Here is a 24,676-nt window from a genome sequence, read left to right on the forward strand (position 1 = left end):
CTTTACTACTCACAATTGAAAAGCTCTCGCCAATTGTATACCCTTGGCAAAATGGTACAACCTCGCATCAACCGAACAACCTTCCTTTTCACAGATGTTTTCCATTTCTTCCAACAAGTTCTCCAAGGGAAGAGTAAACGTCTCTATAAACTCATTTTCTTCCAATTGTGGCACTGGGTTCTGATTCTTGGGGTCTTTCAAGTCGATATCAACATGAGCCAAAACCATGTTGGCATTGGTTAATCCCGGGTCACTAAACATAATCAGGGACTGCTTACGGAATGTGCCGTGGTAACCTGTTTCTTCAAGTAGCTCTCTAACCGCTGTTGTTTCTATCGTTTCCTTGGGATCCACCAAACCGGCTGGCATTTCGATCATCACTTTTTCACAAGGTGGGCGGAATTGTTTAACCAAGACCAACTCCTTAGCCTTGTTTTCGTGGTGTAGGACAGAAACAATGGATACTGCGTCGACGTTTGTGGTATCTGTCCTAGTGGTTCTCACAGCCATTTCCCATTGCTTGGGTTTCCCATTGGGGTCATTGTACTCGATCTTTCTCGTTTGAATCCATTTGCCTTGTTGCAAAGGTTCAATTGCAGTTACTCTGGCCTTGTAGGGGGAAGCTTTTGTGGACATTGCTCTTGTAAGAAGTGATCTTAGCATAGGAGAAGAAAATGATTGCTTTTGTTGGAAAATTGCAAAAAAAAATATCAAAATGATCAACCGACAAAACTCAGAAGCGCATCACTTGTGGCATACAATATCCAACGGATACGCTTATCTAGGACTCAGCCTCAATAACTATAGAGGATTTACATTTGCAACAGAAGCTTTTCATTTGGGTCACTTGTCCTCAATCGCAACCACACCAAAGATGACGCAACAAGATGAGCTAAACCAAATCAAATCAAAAATTCAAGAACACTTGGTTGCCTCAGGGAACTACGATCTCATCAATAAGCAGCTCAAACTACAGTTGTATGAGAGTGGGTGGTATGACAAAGTGGCACAGATTGCAAACGATAGACTAAATGAGGGAGGTGATAAAAAGAAATTGGAGACAAAAAGCTTAGGTGATTTATATGCATATGTGAGACCGAAGGCAGAAGAATCGATACCGCTAGAGGTTAAAGAGAATATCAAGAAAAAGATTGAAGAGTATTTGGATGGAATTATTCAATGAGGTGGAAGAGGGGGAGGGTGAAGGGGAAGGAACGCACGTGAATGAGAAAAGTTGGCACTATTGCCAAACGAAAATGGGACTAGGTTATGTAAAAGACACAGTATATACAAACAAACAAGTGAACATGTACAACTCACCCTTCAATTGCTTTTACGCTTTCTCTTTTGTTGAGACTTGGCAAAAGCCTCGAACCCAATCCCACCAAAAACCATCACCACACCAATCCACTGCTTGAAATTCAAGTAGTGTCCAAACAAAACCACACTCAATATCATACTTAACATCTTTCTCGTCACCGTTGCCGTTATCAACACAATTGAGTCAAAGTGCTCCAATATAATAAATATAAACACTTGCCCAACAGCACCACAGCCGGCAAAAATGACAATATCGTAAAGTAGTTGAGGATACTTTTGAATAAAGTTGAAAGTGCTGGTGATCTGCTCAGTTTGGAAAAGAATAATATAGCCGGCAGTAAGTACAAATATGAACAAATTCAAAACACACATTAATTTAGCACCAGTGAATTTCCTCTGGAGGGGAATCTTGAACAACTGGTCTTGGGTGGAGTTTGTAAATCCATCGAGTAGCATACTCCCAATCAAGTAAGCCAATCCCAAGGGTGTATTCCCATCATTAACCTTTTTACTCTCTTTTGAATGGGCCAAGGTGAATATCGTCACTCCCAAAGTCACCAACAGAGCAACAACGTACTTGAACAATGGGAACCTAGTCTTGTATAGTGTGAAATGAACAAACATTACTGGAATCAATTTGCATGATTTTGCCAACAAGTAGGCCAAATAGTCCAAATGTGCCAAAGATTTATATCCAATTGGAGATGCAACACTTGAACATACAGATATCAAGACCAATGATTTGAACACCTGCCATCCTTGTTTGCCATTCTGTGTGAATACATCAAATGGTGAGGACGTTGACGTTACGATTGTGTATAATAGTCCAACTATCGATGCAAGGAATGCTTGAGCACTGTTCACTATTAGGGGGGTACGAAAATATTCATTTTCGCCGTAAGGAGTAGTGTTGATACGTTCCTGCAAGACAGACCACGTGAGGAACGTACTATATAAACCCACAACACATATTGCTAACAACAATGCCAGTCCTTCTTTCTTCATAAGTGTATGGTAGTGGAGACAAATAGCAGTTTGGGTTTAAGGTTTAGGCTACTGTAATTTTTCAATGTCTACGCGTATGGATCGCTTTTATTTTTTTTTCCTTTTTTTTTTGAACAAGCTCATCAATTTTCATTGCTGAGCTTCGACTAGAAACAACTTTACTCTCACATCTCTACTTACGTCCACCGAATATACCAAAGAATCCACGCTTTTTCGTTTGTTCCAGATTGAACTCACTTGCAGGAGTAGGTTTTTGAACTGGTTGTGCAGCTTCTGGAGCAGGTGAAATGTAGTTGAATGCAATATCAAACAAAACAGGTTTACACATCACTGGCTCAATCTTGTCGAGATTTATCACCTCCAATCCAAGAGGGAACTTCTTTGTATCCTCAATTGTATATTTCGAACAGGCGGCCTTCTTACTCTGTTCAAATTGGGCACTAACTTGTGCTTGCAAAACCTTCTTTTCCAAATGCACTTTAAAAAGGGCAACTTCGGTATTGGTACTCACTTCAAATGGGAACTCAACTTTGTAATAGTCATGCGAGATTTTCAACTCCTGATTGACATAGTTGTAAATTTTCAAGCTTTCTGAAAATCTGCTGTTGAACTGGTACGACTCAGCAATGATTACATTCTTCTGACTATTGTAAAACTTTTCCAAATTTTCTAGCGATTCATGTAGGTCTTCGTCATTGTAGACACCAGGAAGCTCTTTTAATTCGTCAACTAGTTGGGTGATGCCGGAGTAAATTCGAATGATATCCTTATTTTCCTCAACATTATTGTGAGCTGCCAATTGGCCTACCAACAACAAATCTCTTTTGAGTTTCGTAAAGAGTAAATTGTAGTTGATATAAGTTGATAAAATTGCTCTATCCTGAACCTTTTCCATGTCGTCGTCATCTTTGTTTTTCTGCGAATCTTCTTTATGCAACTCCAAAATGCTGATCCAAGATGCAATAACGTGATCAAATTGATTGACGTCATTGTACTCCAGCCACTCCTTGTTACTGGTTAATTCTTGGATCTTGTAAGCAAGTTCGTCGTTGTAAATTGTAGCAACGTGACCCCTCCAATCCACTTCTTTTTGCAACTGTACTGAAGACGAGATGTCCTTGGTGAACAGTGGATCGATCAAGTCGAGAGCAACTGAAATTCTAGGGAAATATCTTTCATGACAGTACTTTCTTGACAACGTCTTCAAATCAGTTGCTGGAACGTCATGTAATTGCGACGCTGCCAAATTCAAAGAGGGGTCAACTGTGTTTTCAAGTAGCTCAGAGCACAAAGTCTTGTTGAAGGACTCCTTATCACTATCCTGTGCATTCAAATAGTCCAAACTGCACTTTGCTATCGAAAATGCATTCAATGCTTTTGCCCATTGTTTCCTAGTAATTGATAATTGTCCAGCAACCAATGCTGCATAAATGTAAACCTCAATGCGCAATTTCTTGTCGGTCTCGTCTGCAGTCAACTTTATCAAGTTGTCAACATGGAATAATGCTCTCTTCATCTTGGTTTTCAATAGAGTGGTAAACGATGACGATTTTTCACTATTGATGTCCAATTTCGCTTTTATCTCATGTGCATACAACATATCCCTCTCAGCCAAAAGTAGCTCAAGCAATCCGTAGTCCTTGTTCTCATTGTACTGTTGAGGCGTGATCTTTGAAGTTTGTTCCTTTGCGCTATAATTTTTGGTATCCTTGGTGACCAAGTTTAGGTCACGACGTAGCTTGAGAATTCTCTTGTTGACCCTAGTCCTTTGTCTTTTAAAATCATCTGCTGTGACCAAGTACGCACTCAAACGTGTACCCAAGGTGGTATTAAGTACCGACTCCATAACTGAAAGCTGAATTCGAAATACTCAATTTGTCGATTCAATTGCAGTTTGAATTTTTCAAGTTTTTTTTTTTTTGTTTTTTTTTTTTTTTCTTTCTTCTTTTGGTTTCGCCAGCAATTCATTTACGACAATTCACACGACACTCTTTTGGAGTGAGAGTAGTTGGGTGCTACGAATCTGGAAAAGGCTTCCATCGCAATGAAAGTTGACGGATCCTGTATGTTGAGATATTTGGACTGTGGCTAGCAATCCCGATAACCCTCTATTGTACTCTGTTGATCACAAAAGTGGTAACAACTGTTCTTTTGCTGAGTAATACAATGATGTCATATCACTATATCACTGTCTTAGGTCAAGTATGGCCCTGAGAGTTGTGCGGGTAGTATCACCCCCCACCCCCTCCCACCCCCTCCGTTTTAGGTAATTTTCCGAGATATTTTGGTTGTTTTTTTTTTTTTTCTTTTGGGGGGGGGGAGGAAGAGGGCTGTTTAATTGCTTTACAAAACTCAGCACAACCATATATATAACTTCTGCATTTTGTGTGGCGTTAAACTTTCATTTCTCTTTTTTTTTTTTTTTAGTTTTTGCTGTCAGATTTGTCATCTGTAGCGTACTCGGAACAAATACACAGCAAAAAAAAAACATATTAGCAACAATATAAATAACCGCTAAATTCGCCTTTCTGGTCAATTCTTTTCAACAATTGCACTCTTTCCACAGTCAGAGACAACACTAACAAGGAAATCACAATGTCAGCTCAATTGAAGGTCAACACAATCAAATTCACCTTAAACACAGGTGCAAAGATCCCGGCCGTTGGTTTGGGAACGTGGCGTGCTAGTGAAAAAGATGCTGCCTACAATTCAGTCTTGACTGCATTGAAGAATGGCTACAGACACATTGACACTGCTGCCATCTACGGAAACGAAGAAGAAGTAGGCAGAGGTATTGCAGCTGCCAAGATCCCAAGAGAGGAATTGTTTGTTACCACCAAATTGTGGAACAAAAACCACAAGGATGTTGAAGCAGCTTTGGATGAGTCTTTGAAGAAATTGGGTCTTGACTATGTCGATTTGTATTTGATTCACTGGCCAGTCTCAACTGACCCAAAGACGGACAAGCCTTACTCAGATCACGATTTCGTCGACACTTGGAAGACTTTGCAAAAAATCTACAAGAAAGGCAAAAAAGTCAAGGCCATTGGTGTCTCAAACTTTACCGTCAAGAAGTTGGAAAAGCTTTTGAACGCTGATGGTGTTGATGTTGTGCCAGCCGCTAACCAAGTTGAAGCTCACCCATTGTTGACTCAACCTGAATTGTACGATTACTTGAAATCCAAGAACATTGTTTTGGAAGCTTACTCACCATTGGGCTCCAGTGAATCTCCATTGTTCAAAAACAAGACAATTACTGAAATTGCTGAAAAGAATGGTGTTGAACCTGCTCAAGTCTTGGTTTCTTGGGCTGTGCAAAGAAACACCGTTGTTTTGCCAAAGTCAGTTACCGACTCAAGAATCATTTCCAACATCAAGACATTCACCTTGAGTGAGGAAGATTTCGAAACGTTGAACAAGCTTTCAGAAAAGGATGGTGTTGTTAGAACTTGTGACCCAGGCTTTAACAATTTCAGTGACTGAAACGAGTATAGATTATAAGCGTATAAACTAGAATGTACATGCTTGAAATACAATTCGTATTCCGGTGAATTTCGTAATTGTAAAGAGTATCTTGAGTGACTGGTGCCAATAGTCAAGTTGCAAAAGCATTGTGTTAAATCCGATTGATTGAGTGTAGCACAAGTGACATTTAACGAGAGCAAAAGAGAAAAAAATAAAAAAGAAAATCGCAAATTTTGGAAGATTCTACACCAAAGCGACAACAGTATCCCACAACGCACACCTACACCCCATACAGAACGAGATGCTTATAATATGATTCAACTAGATCAGTCTTTTATTAATCTGTTTTACGTGGAAGGAATTCTTGCCATAGTGTTTGTAGCATCCGTCAGTCTTATTTGTCTCAAGCTAAAATCCCCTTCCATTGACACTACTAGTCATTATATCAACCCAGAGAAAGAGAAACTCAACTCCATCGAACTACGAAGTCTTCAATCATCAGATATACTAAATGTGATCACCAACCCTAACTGTCCAATTGTTGTATCCTTGGACTTCAATCATGCAGTGACAGCTTGGTCTCCAAGTTCGAGCGAAAAGCACGTTCTAGCGACTGATATATGGCCAGTCAATCATATCGCCATTAGTGACGATGGGACCCACGTCGTTCTCATATCATTTAATAAAGGTTCAATCTACTGTTATGAGCACTTTCAATTAAAGTGGACTCAACAACACCCCAACATAAATCGAAACTCCAAGGTGTTGGAGTCATTTTTCAGACACAAGACAGTACCAGGATTCTTGGCAAGAAAGTTGTTACGAGATAAACGAGCAAGCTCGAGCTCACTGTTGCCCGATTCTCATAGCGGCATCATTCGCTGTCCTGACTCGCCAATATTGACAGCCGCGCCATCTGCCCCATTCGTCGTACCTCCTTCCCCGTCATCTATATCCAAACCAGTCAACAAGGTCAAGCAAGGCCATATATCTCAGGATTTTGTGGTTGTGCTCAATAATGGCACAGTTTTGGTTTTATCTTGTGAAGATGGCTCTTTGAAGCAACAGCAATTTGAACCTTTTTCTGCTGCTGCAAAGGTCAAAACACCAAGAGTTAATGACAAAATTGTTTGTCAAAAAACAAATGGAGGGTTTATACTTGGAGTTGTGGTTAACAACAATTTTGTCTTTCGAGATTTTCCAATCAAGCTTTCCATTGGTGGGAATTATGTGGTAACCACTATGAAACAATCGCATAAACTCAATACACCTGTCATTGTCCCCATTGACTTCATAGGCATGGTCGTATCCGTTTGCGATTTCACAGCTTCTTTAATAGATGTTCAAACTGGTCTCGTTTTGAAAACATTCAACATTGGACACTTTAGACCTGGCACATTCAAAGTTGCCCACTCACAACCAACACATTGTAAATTCTGCGGTTGTGTTTCGGTAACGTCATTGTCATTGGTGTACGAAGATGACTCGGGTATTTTGATTGTTCACACCTTCAAACTTGATCTGCAAAGATCTAAAAACAGTATATGTCTTCGTGCTGAAAGAGATCCGCGAGAAATCAGATGTCTTGGATTCAGTGCTGTTTGCGAGAGTCAGCACTGGTATGAAGATGTAAAATGCTGGCAGGTCAGTGACGTCAATATGATTATCGGATTTGAAAAGGTGCACAGTAAGGAGAAAACGACATCAAGGACGAATCACTCATCGTCAGTTTTTGAAAATCAAGGACTTACTTCATTGCGACAGCGAAACACCAAGTCAACTACGCCTTCAAAGGAGTCCTACGAAGGTTTCATCATTTCACTCAGTGATGGGAAAAAAACTGCATACCCACTACATCTTCAATCGCATGCACAAATAGTCTCAACTGCAAAGTACGGCTTCAAGTCAATTCTTGTTAACTTTGGCTACTGTTTCAAGATCTTTTACCAAGGAAATAACAAATTGATTGAAAATGATTTATACTATAACAACAACAACACCAATAGTTTGTCATTTATCAACAAAAGACGAAATATGAAACAGAGAGTGTAGCAGTGCAGGTAGTTTGTAGTATATTATAGAAGTTGCGACGCAGAGTAGTATACGCTGGAAAAAGCTTGTGATTAACAATATACTGCAATATGTCTAGTGTTTTTTTTTTTTCTTTTTTTTAGAGAGTGCTTGCTTAGTCACGGCCACTTTTTTGGCCAACAATGTGGCTGCTCTAATGATACCTATCGTAGAGAATGAGAGATATCTACATGTACTTCCATGAATTACAACACTTTTTTAAAAATCATTTATTACATATGAACTTGGCAACCAATCCAATATTTGCTTCAGTGTATTTAGACTAAGACCCTTTGAGTATCATAAAACCGAGCAAAAGCAAAATTTAATCGCAAAATTAGCATGTATACGTGCAAGCCGCAAAACCCGGCACTCTTCCCAAAAACCTTGCAAATAGTCGGGAATACCCTACCATTCCGCCCTCTCCATCAAATCCTACCGTAGGCTCATATTTCATCGGAGTCAATATAGTGAAGGGGGGGCGAGGTCATTTGGGTCGGGGCCAATTATATATGGGTTACACGTGATCAACGACACGTGCAGGAACTTGCACCCAAAGCAGTAAGAGACATTGCGGAGTACTACAACAGACACCAAGCGAAATACCAAAACATTATTGGACACTATGATTTATTATACTTGGGTAATCCTTGAAAACCTGGCATGGAGGTGTCACACAATTTATGATGCACACTTTTACAGGAACTAACTAAATCTACACTTCAGAACGGTAGTATATGCTTATCACTACATCCCAAACGTCCTCATGGTAAACCGTACTCATACCCTTAGACCACATTATAAGTCAATGGGACGAAATGACAAGCCATGGACAATCTTTTCCCCTTCTTTGCCAAGATCGTATATCCCTCTTTTAGTCATTACACCCGACAAGTGCCAACCTTCAATAATGTGTAAGTGCGTTTCAAAGGTTGCTTTTGTTTCCCAATCTAGCAATTACAATACGAGCCAAGACGCCTTGCAACGTGTTTACGGTTTGCATTATTATACTTGGCATATACACCACAACAAAAAATACAAAATAATTTCGTTTTTAGATGTTTCAAAAAATTTTTGATTAGCTTCTTATATAAACAGAGATGATTCTTTATCAATCATATACAGTTGGCGTGTCAATAATCGAGCGACTTTTTCCTGCCGATGCTCGACACACAACACAATGTCATGCCACATCATTGGACAGATCTAGCACAAAAGGGGTCAATAACTAGAGTCAGGTGTTGAGGGATTAGTTGATTTTCCAAAGACTGCAATCACTCTTATTCCAATACTTTCCAAACCCGAGGTTTTTCATGTATTTCTCGAACCACATTTATGCGCCATCAGTGAAGTGTAAAGCAGTGAAACGATATCCTCTAAGTCGTAAAGGATCAGCTTGTCTTTGTTTTGTAATCCAGCAGAAAGGAGGAGGTTGATTTGGTCAATTACTTATTCAATGTGTCTAAATTGTCTTTTGGTTGTCGGGTCTGTTCATGACCACCGTCTTATGCACGGTACTCATTAGCACCTTGGCATTCAATCAGCTTTTCCCTCTTTGACCGACTCAGTGGGCCCCCCTTTTGGGTTGTTTGTCCTTTTTTTCCAAAATGAACACTGAGCGACTATTACTAATGATAACGAGGACAACACTAACTATAACTAGGGTGCATGCTACCACTATGTATATCCTATTAATAAATGATTAATGCTTTTAGATTTTGCAATGAGCTCTATTGTTGTTTGAATGCAATGATAGCATTCAAATAAAAACAGAAAGAGGTATCAAGGAACATATATCCTTTACAACTCGCTCTTGTGGCCAAGCATCCAAAAAACGACATTAGGTTGCAAAATATGTCAAAAAATTAAAAACTTAGTAAAACGTGACTAAAACCAATTTCTTTGGTCCAGCAATTTCATCTTTTTCTCGCGAAATCCTCCTGGTAGCTTAGTTGGTTTAAAGCACAAGACTGTAAATATTTCCAGATTTTGTAATCTTGGGATCGGGCGTTCGACTCGCCCCCGGGAGATTTCTTTTTTGCAATTTTTTTTTTTGGGCAACTTTAGCCAATGGATTCTCACTAAAGTACCAACTCCCCTTCTCCCACTCATTCTCCATCTACAATCTCCTTCAAAATGCAAATCTCTGTAGAATTAAAAGGTAATGTATATAGTTATACAGAAAAAAAATAAAAGATAAAATCAATCAATGCTAAAAGAATATAATGCAAGTGGGGTGCCTTTTTTTTTCTCTTTTCAAAAGCAATTCAACAACAAAACACAGCTCCATATACATCCAATCAAGTTGATAATCAAAGCTCCCAACACAGAAAACTTATGAAACCTCACCGGTGTAGAATACCTAAACCACATCAAGTTCACCGCCAACAAATTGAACCCCACCGAAATGATCATTCCCAACACCAACACAATGAAAATTCCCAAGTTATCTCTAATGAGGAACTTGGAGTCTTCGATATCGTCAATACTGGTGAAGATGGAGTATATGGTTCCCAATTGGATTCCACATAGGAAAAGGGAGATTATGGTTAGGGTGAAGTAAATGTAGGATAATGTTTGATCGTAGTCGAATTCAAATTTCAATTGGTGTTCATTACGTTGGAAAAAGGACATGGGTTCTTCATTGATGGAATCGTAGGTTGAGTAGTTGTTGATGTCGTCTTGGTGGTGGTATAATGAAAGTAATTTAGTATATGGATCAAGCAAGTGCTGATGTTCGTCACCATCCTCATCGTGGGAGAAGTAAAAGGGGTTTTCATGGATGGATCTTTGCTTGTGTTGTGACTTGTTCTTGGCCGGCTCTCCCCCATTGTGGAAAAATTTCTGCTTGAGGTTGAAAATTGAAGTTAGGAATTTGGTGACTTGGTTAGTTTGTAGATCATATACATCAGTGTCCTCAATATTGGCCACATCGTCAGTCAAATTGACTTCATTTGGTGACACACTTCCCGAGTTACGTCTTGCATGGTCAAATATACTCGATCCAAAACTATCTTGAAGTTGTTGGTTGTTGTTGTTGTTGTTGTTGTTGTTGCGTGATCTCGACTGAATATTCTTCACTTGCCTTTGTTGTTGTTCAATAGCCTGATCCTGCTGTTGAAGATTTTGCATCGACATTTTATGCTTCATTATATCATCAGACTTGGCTCGAATCAAATCCTCTTCTTGGTTCAACTGGTGACTGCAGGCGTCAATATCCTCAAATTCTTTCAACAAGTTCAAATTGAGCAAGTTTGAATAATGATTGTTGATGTATTCTCCATTGGGTACAATGTTGTAGTAACAGGATATCTGATATTGATAAAAGTTGAATCCTTTGTATAACGATACAGCATTGTTTTGAAGAATCATTTGTAGTTTTTTGGGAAATCGACGAGCAAATGATGAGGAAAAACTATTTCTCACAACACCTGTTTGAGAATCAACCTCAGTCGTTAATGACGATTCAAATTCTGACAAGTTCAAGTCATTGGAAGATATCCCAAGATGACTATGTGGAAAGCAGTCCATATCGTTGTAATTTTCAGGAAAAGCTATGGTGTTGATGTGTTTGGGCTTGTTGGTGGTGCAAATATTGCTTTCCAACGCAAGATAGTAATCGTTTTCATCGATTTGCGAAGGATGCGACTGCTGTTGACTAGACGATGCAATTGGGTCAGAGAACATGCCATCACTTTTATTGACGTCACCGCTAATTTTATCAATTCTAAACCTCGAGCGTTGACAAAATGTTCTTGTTACTGGTAAATAGTCATTGGAAATAATGAAGTTTATAGTCTTTTTTGTCAACTGACTAGACTCTTGAAAGTAGTCAAACAACCGACTCTTGTACTCTTCATTAGACCTATCTTGCAAATGTAACAAGAAAACTTCAACAATCTCATTCGGCAAGATACAATATGAGTATTTCCTCAATCCACCTGTTGGAGCCATTATAATTGATCGTTGAGAAGTGCCACTTGACAATATTAGTGCCGGATCTTTCAACAATTCCTGATTCAAGTAAATCACTGAAACAAGATTATCCTCAATACACTTCAAACTCAAGTAAACATTCAAGTTGAGGATGATGTCACTAGTCAGCTCATTCGGTATAAGGCAATGACATTGGAAATTACGTTTTAGTAGTACAGTCAAATCAAACTGCGCCTCTGGAGATGTGGGTATCTGCTGTGGGTTGGAGTTGAAGTAATTGGCAGTGGTGTTTGTTGCAGTAGTGATGGCAGTATTTGGTGATGAGTTGGTTGTGGTGGTGAAAGTTCCATTCTTGTTGGGGATTGTCTGTGATGTATTGTGGTTGTAGTTGTTGTTGTTGGCCAATATCGAAGTTTGATAGTCAGACGTAGTATTTACTGACGATGCCAACGAAAACAAGGAGTTTTTGCGTTGCAAGTCTCCATTAAAACACTCGACGAATTTCCGTTCATATTTAATCAAGTTGATCAAATTTGTCAATTTCAAAGTCAACTGAGTTAAATCAAAGTTGACAAGCGATTGAGGGTTGTTGATGAGATGATTGTCCTTCAAGTCTAAGACAAATTTAGTACCCACTTTCTTGTACTGATAGTATTTGAGAAATTTCTTGAAGATCTTTTTGATGGCTATTTTCTGAATCAAGATGAACTTGGACAAGTTTTTCAAAACAATTGACAATTCAATAGCTTGATAAAAGAGTTCATCAATCTCTATGAGAAATGATCGTAGCGAGTCATAGTCATTAATTGCATCTTTTATATGTAGTAGGTTGTTGAATATTGATTCAAGAAACGAGAATTTCCGGTTTAGCTCACCATACTTGGTCTGTATAAACAAATTGACATAATCGACATTTTCAACAAATGCATGCTTCAACAGGGAGAGGTCTTGAGTGTCTTGTTTGGTAATTTGCTTGATTTTGTATTTCAAGTCGTTATAGTCAATATTGTAGCTTTTCCAGTCTGGTACCGATAAATGTTGCAAGTTGTTACCAAATTTCATCTATGTGTAAGGAAAGAAACTTGAATGGTGCTGCTTATTGGTTATTGGAAGAGCGGTTGAAACATAAAAAGAAAATGGTTATCAAAGTGAACCCAAGAAGGTAATAAAGATATGAATGTGAAACACCGGGTTGAAGCTAAAGAGTAGCTCTTTTAAACTTTGGTTGTGATGCCGGTAATATTTTGCAGGTAGCAGTGGATACAGAAATGGCGTGTTGTTTTGCTATATTATAAATGCTATCTAATGCGATATGTATTCTTGTTGATAAACGATATCTGCAATGTAGTATATGCAAAAGTTGGTAGAAATGTAAGGAATCTGGCGTCTAATTTCAAAGAAACTAATGAAAAGACAGACTATGCGATTTTCAACCAAAAAAAAAAAAAAATGTGGGTTCAACGAAGGGAAAGTGTGGTTATATATATTTAAAGGTTAATGTGGTTGGCAGTTTCTTGTTGGCCAAGGCGCTATGGACAGTGGATAATAGGAACTTTGAATGGATACAAAAAGGGGCTGCTTTGTGAGTTTATTAGTTAATTTTGGATCAGAGATGCTTTTAGTTGATTATGCAAGAAAAGAGACAATAAGGTAGTGTACCAAGGGTCAGAAACTAATTTTTCTAATTACACAAAAACAAGTTGAAACAATACATAGCAACAACAGAACGAAACCAAAGAGCCGACATTCTAGAAAAAAAACCCAGGAAATCACCTGTCAAGTGGGAGAAACATAAACGTGCATAAAGGTTCAACAACGATAGCCATGTCCCATGGGAATGGCCAAGTAGAGCGCTGTTGAGCACTTGATCCTCTCTTGAAGAGCGTTGTGCATTCTTTTATTAGCTTTCTTATTGTCCAAAGCTTAACTAGATAGAATTTTTGTGTACGCCAGACCCAACCTTCTTCTCCTCGTACTCTACTTCTGTTTTGGTTAACTGGTCACAAGACAGTTAAAAGCAGAAACACTAAAAATAAGTAATTAATTTATTATCACCAAAAGTAATAGTCAGAAAAAAAAATAAAAAATAAAAAATAAAAATAAATTGATTTTCCCTAGAATTTTGTCAACTTACACTACCACAATGTAGCTACAAACAATCTCCAAGTTTAAAATTGATATTTACAGAGCAGGAAGGAAACAAAAAGACTGCTGTAGCATGTGTGTGAGAAGTGATAGCAAGGCCTTTTTTCTCTCTCTTGTACGTCACTATCTCTTTATTTTTTTTGTTTCTTTTTATATTTTTTTACTCTACATTTCAACCGAGGCAAAAAACTGTTGATAAGCTTTCTCTTTTTTCTAGTCTTCTTTCTTTCTCTCTCAGACACAGAAAAGTCAATATACGAGGTTGTGCATATGCATATATGCAGTATGTAAGGTGAACAGAATGAAAAATATATAATATGTCACAAGAGCTGAAATGGCTAAAAATATCTGCACATGGTTCACGAGCCTAAGCTTAAACCAAATCTTTTGAAACAACGGAGGAGTACAAACTATCTACGGTGTGCTAGAAGCGCGGAATTAATGCATATCTACCTAAACAAACGGCTTTTCCAACGGTTCAGTCTCATCTCAACGGCTTGACTTATCGCCATTTTGTTTCAGCGGTACTTCTCTGTGCAGATAATATTCTTTGCTCGTACAACATCTTTCCTAACTGTACGTAAAAAAAGAAAAAATAAACGTATAGAATCAACTTTGAAGAGAAAAGTTAGACAGACCACTAGTAACACGTTACATTGACTCTGGATTAGGTTGCAAGAAAGAGCATGCCACACAAACCCATCCACACCAATTTTAAGGTTTGTATTCACCATTTATCGATTTTTAAGGTTTCTTTTTTTTTTTAGCTTGATGTAACATTTTCCCTTAGTAATAGTTTACTCATTTTCCTCAAGGTGAGAAGGGGGGGAGGGGCAGTAGGGGGGACTGGTCAAACTCCTCCTTGAAGTGAGGAGAAATACAAAGTTGACCTCGTTTGCAATGGAGTGCCGAGTCTTCACTTCAGAACATCTCAAGAGGCAAAGATGTCAAATAATTCTTGTAATGTCAATCTGTAACAGAATGGTGCGAGAGTAAGTCACAAAAGGAAACAACTCTTGCAGATTTCAGAGAATCAAAACTCAGCATTGAGACAGTTCCCAACGTATCCTTGCTTGTACAAGAAAAGAGGCTGTACAGAAACGATTTCGTTAACGTTTGTGTAGTTATTAGTCTAATTTAAATAAAAAAAAAAATGAGTGAAGATTGGGCATTTTCGCAGTCAAAAATACAATAATCCGCCAAATCACCAGAAACCCAAAAAAGGTGAAATACAAAGACAATAGCACACACCAAACAAAAGATAAAAAAAAAAGAAAAAGAAAAAAAACATTGGGAAATTTTGGGCCTTATTGTTCTGCTTTCAACAACCTCTTAAGTGTCGTGTGACTCTTAATGACTCGTTATTGTCGTGTGACCATTATTGCACCCCAGAGAAATAAGAAAGCAACACTTTCTAAAACAAAAGATTTCTAAAAACAACCTACACTTCGATTTATCTCCCTATTCAAGCTGCTTTTGCCCTTCCATACCACCTGAAATCATCTTTGTTGCTCATTGCAGGACTCATCTCTCTTCTACCACCTTGGATCATTTATCTGAATGCTGTATAGGCAAGTAAGCTACTCTTTGGCAAGTACTCCAGTTACTTTTAACAAAAAACTACATGCGGAAAAACTGATTTTCCGATGCTCTACGCAAGAAAGGATATATCCTCTCCAAGTAGTAACAACTTTGCACGGCATACATCCGTTGCATTTGTGCTCTGCTGTCATAAACTGAGCTGGTTCAAAATCTTTTGCCATGTTCAGTAATGAAGGTAGAGCCACAGTAATTTTTTTCTTTTCTTTTTTTTTTCTTCTGCTTCAAAAGTTCCAAGATCAATTCCGCACACGTGCCACCTCAGAAGTCTTTTTTTTTTTCAGAAACCACAAAATAATAGGAAAACTTGCATTTTTATTGTTCTCTTCTTTTAATGGAGATTGTTGTAGTATCGCATATATAGTACCGAGGACGGGGAAGGATCGAAGAGATACAAGCGCGTACCTCGCTTGACTTCTGTCATTCATAAACTGATTGCAATTTCGTCAAGAATAACATAGCCACTGAATTGCAACCTTATTCATGTAAATGTGACTATACCTATTTATTTTTGAAGTCTATGCAAAGACTGCTAAAAGTTGCTAACAAAAAAGAAGGAAAAGAAAAGAAACAGAAAAGAAACAGGTGTCAACTTCAAATAAGCAACTGTACATTTCGTTTTTACACCCCCGCCTTCTGCCCCTCCTCCGTTGCCCATCTCCCTCCCGTGCTCGTAGCATCCTATTGAACTCCCCGTTTGCCATCTTTATTGTTTTTATATGAGTAGCCACGAACAATACAATTGTCCACGTCGTTATGTTGTTTTATTTTTGTTTTTTTTTGTCTGTTGTACTATCCTTTTGTTTTCTGGACCGCGGAGTCTCCGCTTAACTTTGTTTTTCGATCCCCTCGTGCACAGAGATGAATAAGATCGTACATATTTGAGGGAACCCCATAATTCTCATTGCCACCTAAGAAAAATGAAAGGGGCTTTCTGAACGCAATGCATTGGTGTAGTCTAACCGGGTTTGACGAGGGAAGGTATAGACGAGATGAGTGTAGTTTTCGTATTAGAGAAAAACACATCGTGGTTCAGAAAATTTTTACCCGCTAAACATCTCATATACACTGGGGAAATGCATGTTACCGCCTCAGCAAGTACTTTAGCCACTTACGGCTTACCCCAAAAGTCAAGCTACTTTTGTCGTCCTTCTTCAGTCTATTAGCTCTATTACATTTTACGAAAGAGCACATCCTCTCCCACCTTCACCACCTGTGGCTTCTCCGCCTTTCTTTCTGACAGCTTTAACAAAAACAGGTATCATTCCACCGGTCTGTACGGCAAAGGGCCGATGACTCAACACCAACAACTGGGTCTTGATACTACCGGAATGAGAAGTGATCCCCACGATATCGACACCATTTCCATGGTTCTCACTAAACAATTGTTGCAAAGCCACATTCATTCTTGATGCTTGTTCATCAAACAGTTCTCGATAATCATCCTTATACAATTCATCGTTTTCTGTGAATCCCGGTTCGATAACAAACCCCAACTTCTCATATTTCTTGGCGATTATTGATCTGGTTGATCGTTTATCACATGTGTGTACACCAGTAGTTTCACGCCAGTTTTCTTGAACGTACGGATGCAATTGTTGTAAATTAACAATTGGATCCCAGGTATAATACAAAGTATCAATTGACCGGCTCAATGGAGATACATACATCTTTTGTGGTGTGATTAATAACTTGTTTCGATGCTGATTGTTTTCCAATTCTTGTGCTACTAGTTTACTGTTCCTCTTTGCTAAGTCAATCAGTTCTTGAGTCAATTCAGCATCAGGTCCCCATGTATATTCATCATCGCCATTCAATTTCGACCAGTGGTTGTTCCATTCATCATCTCCATATTTAGTATGAGCAAGGTTGTGATACCCGGTATAATGACGGGCAAGGAAAAGAATCTTGTATTGGGTGTCATTATCAGCCTGCTTATTCAAATTGTGCAACTCGGCAACTAAATCATCCCATTCACCAATTTTACCAAAGTGCTGATCAAGGTAGTTGAATGTGGTGTCGTCTGTCTCATCCAAGGATTGGACAAACTTGTTGGGCACGATGGAAAATTCCCAGTACGATTTGGAGCTGCGTTGAAATTGGGCAACTTTTGCATTGTACGCCGCACGAACTTCAGGAGAAATCCTTGAATCTATGATGTCTAAATGGGAAGGTGCTGCAGCGGGCATATTCAGTGGGAGCTTGGGCTGGCGTTTGTTAGAGAAAACGTGGGGTGAAAGATTTTGGCAAGTTGAAAATTTGTTGAACAATACAAAAAAGTGAGATTTTGTGTGATTTCCGTTATGACCCTCACCCACCATCCAGCCAACCCTTCTCACTTCAACCGAAACCGTAGTTTGTTCATAACCCCACGCACACACACACACACACACACAGTCCCCAATTTGTTTGAGTCCTTGGTTTGGATCATGCTGAATTTATTTCCCTGTGGGAGCTGTTATTCTAAGGGAGGCGTGAATTAACCGAATATTCTACATTCCATCACTATACCTCCATGGAAAGACACGTATATTCACAAAAGATAGCAGTAATACGTAAAAGTTTGATCCACTATTATGTAATTGCTGGGAATTACGCACCCAGGGCTTTCCAGAACCAGTAGTTACACTCTTTTAAGACGCAAAAGTAACTGAATCTTGACCAAAGCTCTCGTGTCAGCAGCACATCACAAAAAGAACGCCGCTTTCATTCGATGAAATTGTAGAGTAAGAGAAGCACAGTCTACAACGGCATTTAACAAGTATAACAAACATTAACATCGTATATTAAACAAAAAATAATAAAAAAAAACAACAACAAATGAGTTGGAAAACATGGTCATCACCTTTAAATACCGGTGCCATGGAACTGTCATCTTTGATCATCAAGGTTTACATGCTTCTATCAAATATGTTGGGTATTCGCATGCGATGAGCGAGTTATGACAAACAAAGGTCACGTTCAGCTTAGCAGCATATAGAGCAAACTCCATATACTCCCAGTTTCAAAAATCCAAATGCTAAAGATTTGGAGCAATTCACAGAACTAACCCAAGTGAGAGGAATTCACCTTGTAAATCCATCAACTGATTGAGCTATGCAGCTCATGTTTGATGAGTTTCCAAAGTGACTCCCAATTTCTGCCGTTATCTATCCGTCTAGTCTTTTTCTCCTAAGGAGTAGTTAGCGCGTGATAGATAAAGCAGCTGAGTTGGTGTGAGATTGCATTAGCTTCTTCTGGGCTGCAAGAAGATTTATAACAAAGAAAGGATTCCAAAGCTTTGTGGGGTTCACGAGCTATTACAGAAAATTCGTCGGTAGTTTCCCCAACATAGTTCAACAACTAATCCAAACTGGGGTTGCTGAAAAGAAAGAAGGAGAAAAATCATTTATTCATCATGTTGGAGGTTTGGTTGACTATAAAAGTTTAGAGTCGTGTAAAGGAGGCTAAAAACAGTGGTGCATAATAGTGTTGTGTATGACGTAAAATTAGTAATAATATAAATGCGACACTGTGAACAAATGGGAAAAGAAAAATTTAATAAAGAGTGAGAGAAAGAGCGAGAGAAAGAGAGAGAGAAATTGTCAATTTCAACAATCAACAAATCAACAAAACTGACAACTAACTAACCAACCAACTCACAACCTCATATATCTAATCACACTAGATCTCAAGAACAAGATTATTAATCAAATTTGACTAACCCAGTTTCCCATAGAACCACTAAGTTACATTCTTGTTATACACGCGTACCCTATCAGCACTAACCCACCTCAACACCACACACACACACACACACACACACATACATTTCATCATTCAACAAAAAAATGGACGATTTATACCCACTTGCGTTATTGATGGACGAATTGAAACACGACGATGTTTCCAACAGAGTCGAAGCAATGCAAAAACTAGACACTATAGCCATAGCATTGGGTCCTGAGAGAACCCGTAAGGAATTGTTGCCCTTTTTGCATGATGTTGCTCAAGATGACGAGGAGGAAGTCTTCACCGTATTGGGTGCGAAGTTGAGTGAATTTGTTCCCTTGATTGGTGGTCACGAATATTGTGAACCATTGATTGAAATATTGACGATTTTGGCATCAATGGAAGAACCACTCGTTAGAGACAAGGCCATTGCTTCGTTAAACACAATCAGTCATGAGTTGAGTCAGGATGAGATAAACAACGTGTTTTTGGGATTGATTACAAGTTTAAGTCAAGGTAATTGGTTTCTGAAAAAAATAGCTTCGTGTGGGTTATACAAGGCAGTTATTATTAGAGTGGATGCAAATACTAGAAAGGAATTGTTGCGTACGTATTTGAAATTGGTCACTGATGATTATCCCATGGTTAGACGAGCAGCAGCTACGAACTTGCCTCATTTGATTGACTTGTTGACTCAATTCACTGAGGAATCTCCTAATGATGTCAACAAGGTAAACAATGAAGATTGGGAAATTATATCGAAAATGTTTCAACATTTGATTAATGATGATCAAGATTCAGTCAAATTCCTCAGTGTTGATGTCTTGATTGCCATTTTGGAGTTTTTCCAAAAGATTCATGAATATAGCTTCAATTCAGATTTCTTATCAAGTGCATTGAAATTGATTAAAGATGATAGTTGGAGAGTTCGTTACACTGCTGCTGATAGGTTTAGCAAAATCGCCGTCAATTTCACTCATAACGAACTGGATTTATTCCAATTGATTGACCCATTCATTTCGTTGATGAAGGATCACGAGGGAGAAGTTCGAAAAGCCATTGCCAAGCAGTTGCCAAGTTTTGCAAAATTACTCACAGAGTATCCACCAACTAAAGCCACAATCCTAAACAAGATCATCCCCGTCGTCAATGACTTAAGTCAAGATCCCCAAGAAAATGTTCGTGCGTCATTAGCATCAACAATTACTGAATTATCCCCCATTTTAACAAGACAACCAACAATTGACAAGTTGTTGCCCATTTTCTTGACAATGTTGAAAGACGAGTTCCCAGACGTTCGATTGAATATCATCTCCAACTTGTCCGTGGTCAACGAAACCATTGGAATCAATCTCTTGTCAACAAATTTGCTTCCTGCTATAACTGAGTTGGCACAGGATCACAAATGGAGAGTAAGATTGGCCATTATTGAACATATCCCCAAATTGGCTGATCAGTTGGGCCAATCGTTCTTCAACAATGAATTGTTGTCGTTGTGTATGTCTTGGTTATGGGACCCAGTGTTTGCCATTAGAGAAGCAGCTGTTGAAAACTTGAAGAATTTAACAGTGATATTTGGGTCACAATGGGCAACACAAGAAATCATTGCCAGGTTATTGAATCAAAAGGAGAATGCAGGTGGCAACAAGGATAGTAATGGTGACGATGGCAACGTTGCCGAAGACGATGCCGACGACAATGACAACGACAATGACTCCACCAGCAACAAGATTGACTATTCCAATTTCATCATCCGAATCACTTGTTTATTTGCTATAACCTCGTTGATCCCCGTGATCGATTACCCTGTCCTAGTTGACAAGGTATTACCATTCATAAATGGACTAATCACCGATTCAGTACCCAACATCAGATTCAACGTTGCTAAATCGTATTTAACTCTTGTGGAATCCTTATGTCAGCATAGAAACCAGGCCCCCAGCCAAGATGAATTGAAGAAGTTGATAAATTTGCAAGTATTGTCCAATTTGGAAAAGTTGGAATCTGATGATGATGTCGATGTGAGGTTTTACTCGACTCAAAGCATCAAGGGGATTAACGAAATACTAGCTAATTAAAGAAATGTACAACTTTGTAACAAATTACTATAAACAAGTCAAGCAACTTCACTCTATTCAAACTAAACTCCCATCTGTATCTCTATAAACAAACTATACACTCTACCTAGTCTTACCCCCTCAGTTTTTGATTCTGTTCCAACTTGTCAAAGTCAAAATCAAAAGAAGCACCACATCCACATGCCGTTGAAGTATACGGCGAATCCACAATCTTGAACTGACTTCCAATCAACTCCTTGGTATAGTCCAACTTCAGCTCTTGCAAAATCGTCAAACTCGAGTCGTCAAGCGCGATATGGGCCCCATCCCGCTCAAACACAAACACATCATCACTCTTGTCACCGGCTAGATACTCGTCCAAGTTGATCAAATGGAGATTATATTGGAATCCATGACATCCGCCACTTTCCACCTGTATTTGCAACGCTGTGTCTTTTGGGTTCTCTAATTTGATTGATTGAAGTTTAGCGCATGCGCGAGGAGTTATGGCAATTACTTTATCAGTCTTGCCATGTGTGAGCGAGGTGGCTTTGAAATCGTCCAGTACTTGTCCTGGTGCGCTAGTTGTGCTTCCTTGGTGCTCGTGTTGCTCGTGGTGCTCGTGTTGCTTCTTTGGTGCAGTTGGTGCTGCTGGTGCTGCTGGTGCTGCTGGTGGATCCGTGGGGAATGCAAACGATGATGGTTTGAGGGTTTTTGGAGTAGATGAAGGTGGCGACGATGGACTTGAGTTCCATCTGATGGGGCTCAAACGCAGTATATAAGGTTGTAATGAATATAGAATGCTCCTGGATAGTGGTTTGGTCCTTGTTAAGTGTCTCAAACTCATTATTGTTGACGATCTAACGGGTTGCTTAGTAAAAGAAAAATCACAGAAATTTGTTTGATTTTTGGTGCGCATAAAAGGTGATTGATTTAAAAATTCTTTCAATACACATACACACACATATACTTATAAACCACAAAAATCTACAAGACCAATATCCTCTAACCTATGTATAATTATCATCTGCAACTCTCCATGAATTTATCCATTGAACATGTTTCCAAATCTCCTTTGGCCCTTCCATTCCAAATGAGAAATACCTCAAGTAGTAAAAAGTAAAACCAACAATAAAATACAATGCCAAATAAATTGCAACGTATGCAACTTTATTCACTGGCGAAACACCACCACCACCACCACCACCACGACCAGAGTTGGAAAATCTTTCTCTAACCAATTTGGATGTCCACAATTCCACTTCAAAACAAAACACCATCATGGCGAAATATAAAGCGGGCACGTAATGATGCACATATGTGACTCTACCCATAATGACAAATGGCATAAAATGTAAACCCCAACCGAACATTGGATAAATACCACCCATGACAAACTTCTGCAATCTACCCGGTTGCTCAGGTGGGAAATCGACATACTGTCTTTGCCATCTAATAAGATAGTACAATGTGATTATAGCAAATACCACAACACCAATACTGGATGTCCATGTGGTTGCAGGAGACCCAATCATGAAATACTTGGGTTTATCAGCTCCCCATCCACACATTCTGATACCAACGTTCAAAGTCGGCCATTGCCAGAAAGACGAAGCCAAATCATCTTGTTTATCAGGATCAGGTAAAAGGGCATTGTTTGTAGCCATCATTGCCAAGTTCAACTGAATAAAATCACGAATAAACCTCGTCTTGGGCAATTTGAAATCCTCTGGTGCTGGAGGCAAAAGCTCATTTCTGTGATCTTCAATATTCCACCATGTTCTCTTATCCTTCTTGAATGGGTTCTTGAAACAGACAACTTCACCTTGTCTGAAACCCCATTGTGGCAATGTTGCTCCGGAAACTCCCAAGTAACAACCCATAACTTCATTCTTCAATCTGAACGAAGTTGTCAATGGATGCAATCTCATCTTGTCTTCATTACTAGCTTGATCCACAACTTCAACAATCCAATTGTCCTTGGCATCACCAATGGTTAAATTACCATAACAAGCAACTTCCAATTCAGACTTGGAAACTGGGGCTGGGATTTCATGAGTGTGCAAATTTCTTCCTGTTTGTGGATGCATGATTCTAATTGGCATACCATCAAACACGTACTCGATATCGGTGGTGTTTCCACTAGGATCGTAATTTGGTTGTCCTCTAGGGCGTTGGAAGATCCAATTATTGTTGGAATCCTTGTGTCCATAAGTGGTCACTTGTTGTTGTTTCGAACCTTCGGGGAATGTTTGCACATGCGAATGCAACAATCCGCCAGTCAAACCTTGACTTTTCAAAGTGACAACCGAGTGAACCATGCTAACTTCTCTTGGCCCGCCACCAACTTGGGATCCAAGTAAATTAGCTTGGAATAACGACGACATATTAGCGTCACCAGGACCAGATCTGTACAACAAATCAAAGTGGACTTTGAAACAAAGCAAAAAAATTGTGATTGGAACGATAATCAATCCAACAATTCTCGCAGCCCAATGATACCCATACTTAACCCACGTGATTGACCTGTCATTCAACTTATTCCAAAGATCAACAACAGTGTAAATTCCAACCAATGTCGTGACAAACAACCCCACCATTTTAACAGAGCACACACATCCAATAGAAACACCAGTCAACAACAACCATTTCCACCATTTCCTACTAAACTCCCTTTGTCTTGTGTTGAAATTGTTGAATCTAGCAAAACAAAAGACAGTGCTCACAGTGAAAAACAATAACATCGAATCCAACAAAATGAACTTACCCAAAGTAACATACGAGCTTTCCAAAGTAACCATCAATGTGAATAACCAAGTTGTCCATACGGAGAACCCAATCTCCTTCATTGTGAAATACGCAAAAGGAACACACAATGCAGAAAACGTAGCATTAAACAATCTCATCTTGGTATAGTCGATATACTCGGGATATTTCTCACCACTGGGGAAATCCCATGACCCATTATACCCAGCCAAGTACCCTGACAACCCAACCAACATTTTGCCCAATGGTGGATGGACATCGTGATAAAACTCGTGACGTAAATAGTAAGACCCAAACTTACCGAAATGGGCTTCGTCCCAAACAACACTATCATTGACGGAAATACGATAAAATCGGACGAAAAATGACAACAATGTGAATAAAAGCGGTGCCAAAATCGATTCCAATTTCTGCCATGATTCAATTGTCTCTTGTGCTTGGTCATGTTGGGACCTCTTGAGGAGCTCAGCATCATCTGTGTCATATTTGGCATCAATTGTAGAGAGATTGTCCTTGTGTAGTGGTTTTGTTGGATTCACCAGCGTCTCGTGCGGTTGAGCTGAAGAGGATGACATTGCCGGTGGAATTAAATGATCTATTTT

The 24,676-nt window shown here is 39.1% G+C and overlaps 10 protein-coding genes across 10 annotated transcripts; 4 read left to right on the top strand and 6 right to left on the bottom strand. All coding sequences in view use genetic code 12, as the record gives it.

Moving 5' to 3' along the window:
* Window positions 1–9: 9 nt before the first annotated feature.
* YSA1 (ADP-ribose diphosphatase) lies at window positions 10–663 on the bottom strand (the record flags this gene model as incomplete). The annotated part of the gene is made up of 1 exon (XM_051750960.1): window positions 10–663. The coding sequence occupies one exon, from the start codon at window positions 661–663 to the stop codon at window positions 10–12; it is 654 nt and encodes a 217-aa protein (XP_051609780.1).
* Window positions 664–715: 52 nt separating this feature from the next.
* Window positions 716–1,183, top strand: KGF57_001725 (uncharacterized protein; the record flags this gene model as incomplete). Its single annotated transcript, XM_051750961.1, has 1 exon — window positions 716–1,183. The coding sequence occupies one exon, from the start codon at window positions 716–718 to the stop codon at window positions 1,181–1,183; it is 468 nt and encodes a 155-aa protein (XP_051609781.1).
* Window positions 1,184–1,323: 140 nt separating this feature from the next.
* Window positions 1,324–4,171, bottom strand: KGF57_001726 (SRP68; the record flags this gene model as incomplete). The annotated part of the gene is made up of 2 exons (XM_051750962.1): window positions 1,324–2,183; window positions 2,506–4,171. The coding sequence occupies 2 exons, from the start codon at window positions 4,169–4,171 to the stop codon at window positions 1,324–1,326; spliced, it is 2,526 nt and encodes an 841-aa protein (XP_051609782.1).
* A 749-nt stretch (window positions 4,172–4,920) lies between these two features.
* Window positions 4,921–5,808, top strand: KGF57_001727 (GCY1; the record flags this gene model as incomplete). The annotated part of the gene is made up of 1 exon (XM_051750963.1): window positions 4,921–5,808. The coding sequence occupies one exon, from the start codon at window positions 4,921–4,923 to the stop codon at window positions 5,806–5,808; it is 888 nt and encodes a 295-aa protein (XP_051609783.1).
* A 294-nt stretch (window positions 5,809–6,102) lies between these two features.
* KGF57_001728 (uncharacterized protein) lies at window positions 6,103–7,842 on the top strand (the record flags this gene model as incomplete). Its single annotated transcript, XM_051750964.1, has 1 exon — window positions 6,103–7,842. The coding sequence occupies one exon, from the start codon at window positions 6,103–6,105 to the stop codon at window positions 7,840–7,842; it is 1,740 nt and encodes a 579-aa protein (XP_051609784.1).
* A 2,274-nt stretch (window positions 7,843–10,116) lies between these two features.
* On the bottom strand, window positions 10,117–12,858 carry KGF57_001729 (uncharacterized protein; the record flags this gene model as incomplete). The annotated part of the gene is made up of 1 exon (XM_051750965.1): window positions 10,117–12,858. The coding sequence occupies one exon, from the start codon at window positions 12,856–12,858 to the stop codon at window positions 10,117–10,119; it is 2,742 nt and encodes a 913-aa protein (XP_051609785.1).
* Window positions 12,859–16,718: 3,860 nt separating this feature from the next.
* KGF57_001730 (putative phosphomutase) lies at window positions 16,719–17,729 on the bottom strand (the record flags this gene model as incomplete). The annotated part of the gene is made up of 1 exon (XM_051750967.1): window positions 16,719–17,729. One exon carries the CDS (start codon window positions 17,727–17,729, stop codon window positions 16,719–16,721), a length of 1,011 nt encoding a protein of 336 aa, XP_051609786.1.
* A 1,641-nt stretch (window positions 17,730–19,370) lies between these two features.
* TPD3 (protein phosphatase 2A structural subunit) lies at window positions 19,371–21,329 on the top strand (the record flags this gene model as incomplete). The annotated part of the gene is made up of 1 exon (XM_051750968.1): window positions 19,371–21,329. The coding sequence occupies one exon, from the start codon at window positions 19,371–19,373 to the stop codon at window positions 21,327–21,329; it is 1,959 nt and encodes a 652-aa protein (XP_051609787.1).
* Window positions 21,330–21,441: 112 nt separating this feature from the next.
* On the bottom strand, window positions 21,442–22,155 carry ISA2 (Isa2p; the record flags this gene model as incomplete). The annotated part of the gene is made up of 1 exon (XM_051750969.1): window positions 21,442–22,155. One exon carries the CDS (start codon window positions 22,153–22,155, stop codon window positions 21,442–21,444), a length of 714 nt encoding a protein of 237 aa, XP_051609788.1.
* Window positions 22,156–22,318: 163 nt separating this feature from the next.
* On the bottom strand, window positions 22,319–24,649 carry PMT2 (dolichyl-phosphate-mannose-protein mannosyltransferase; the record flags this gene model as incomplete). The annotated part of the gene is made up of 1 exon (XM_051750970.1): window positions 22,319–24,649. One exon carries the CDS (start codon window positions 24,647–24,649, stop codon window positions 22,319–22,321), a length of 2,331 nt encoding a protein of 776 aa, XP_051609789.1.
* Between the last annotated feature and the right edge of the window lie 27 nt (window positions 24,650–24,676).

This window comes from Candida theae (assembly GCF_024610275.1).
Source record: "Candida theae strain CBS 12239 chromosome Unknown scaffold37, whole genome shotgun sequence".
NCBI classification, from domain to species: Eukaryota; Fungi; Ascomycota; class Pichiomycetes; order Serinales; family Debaryomycetaceae; genus Lodderomyces; species Lodderomyces theae.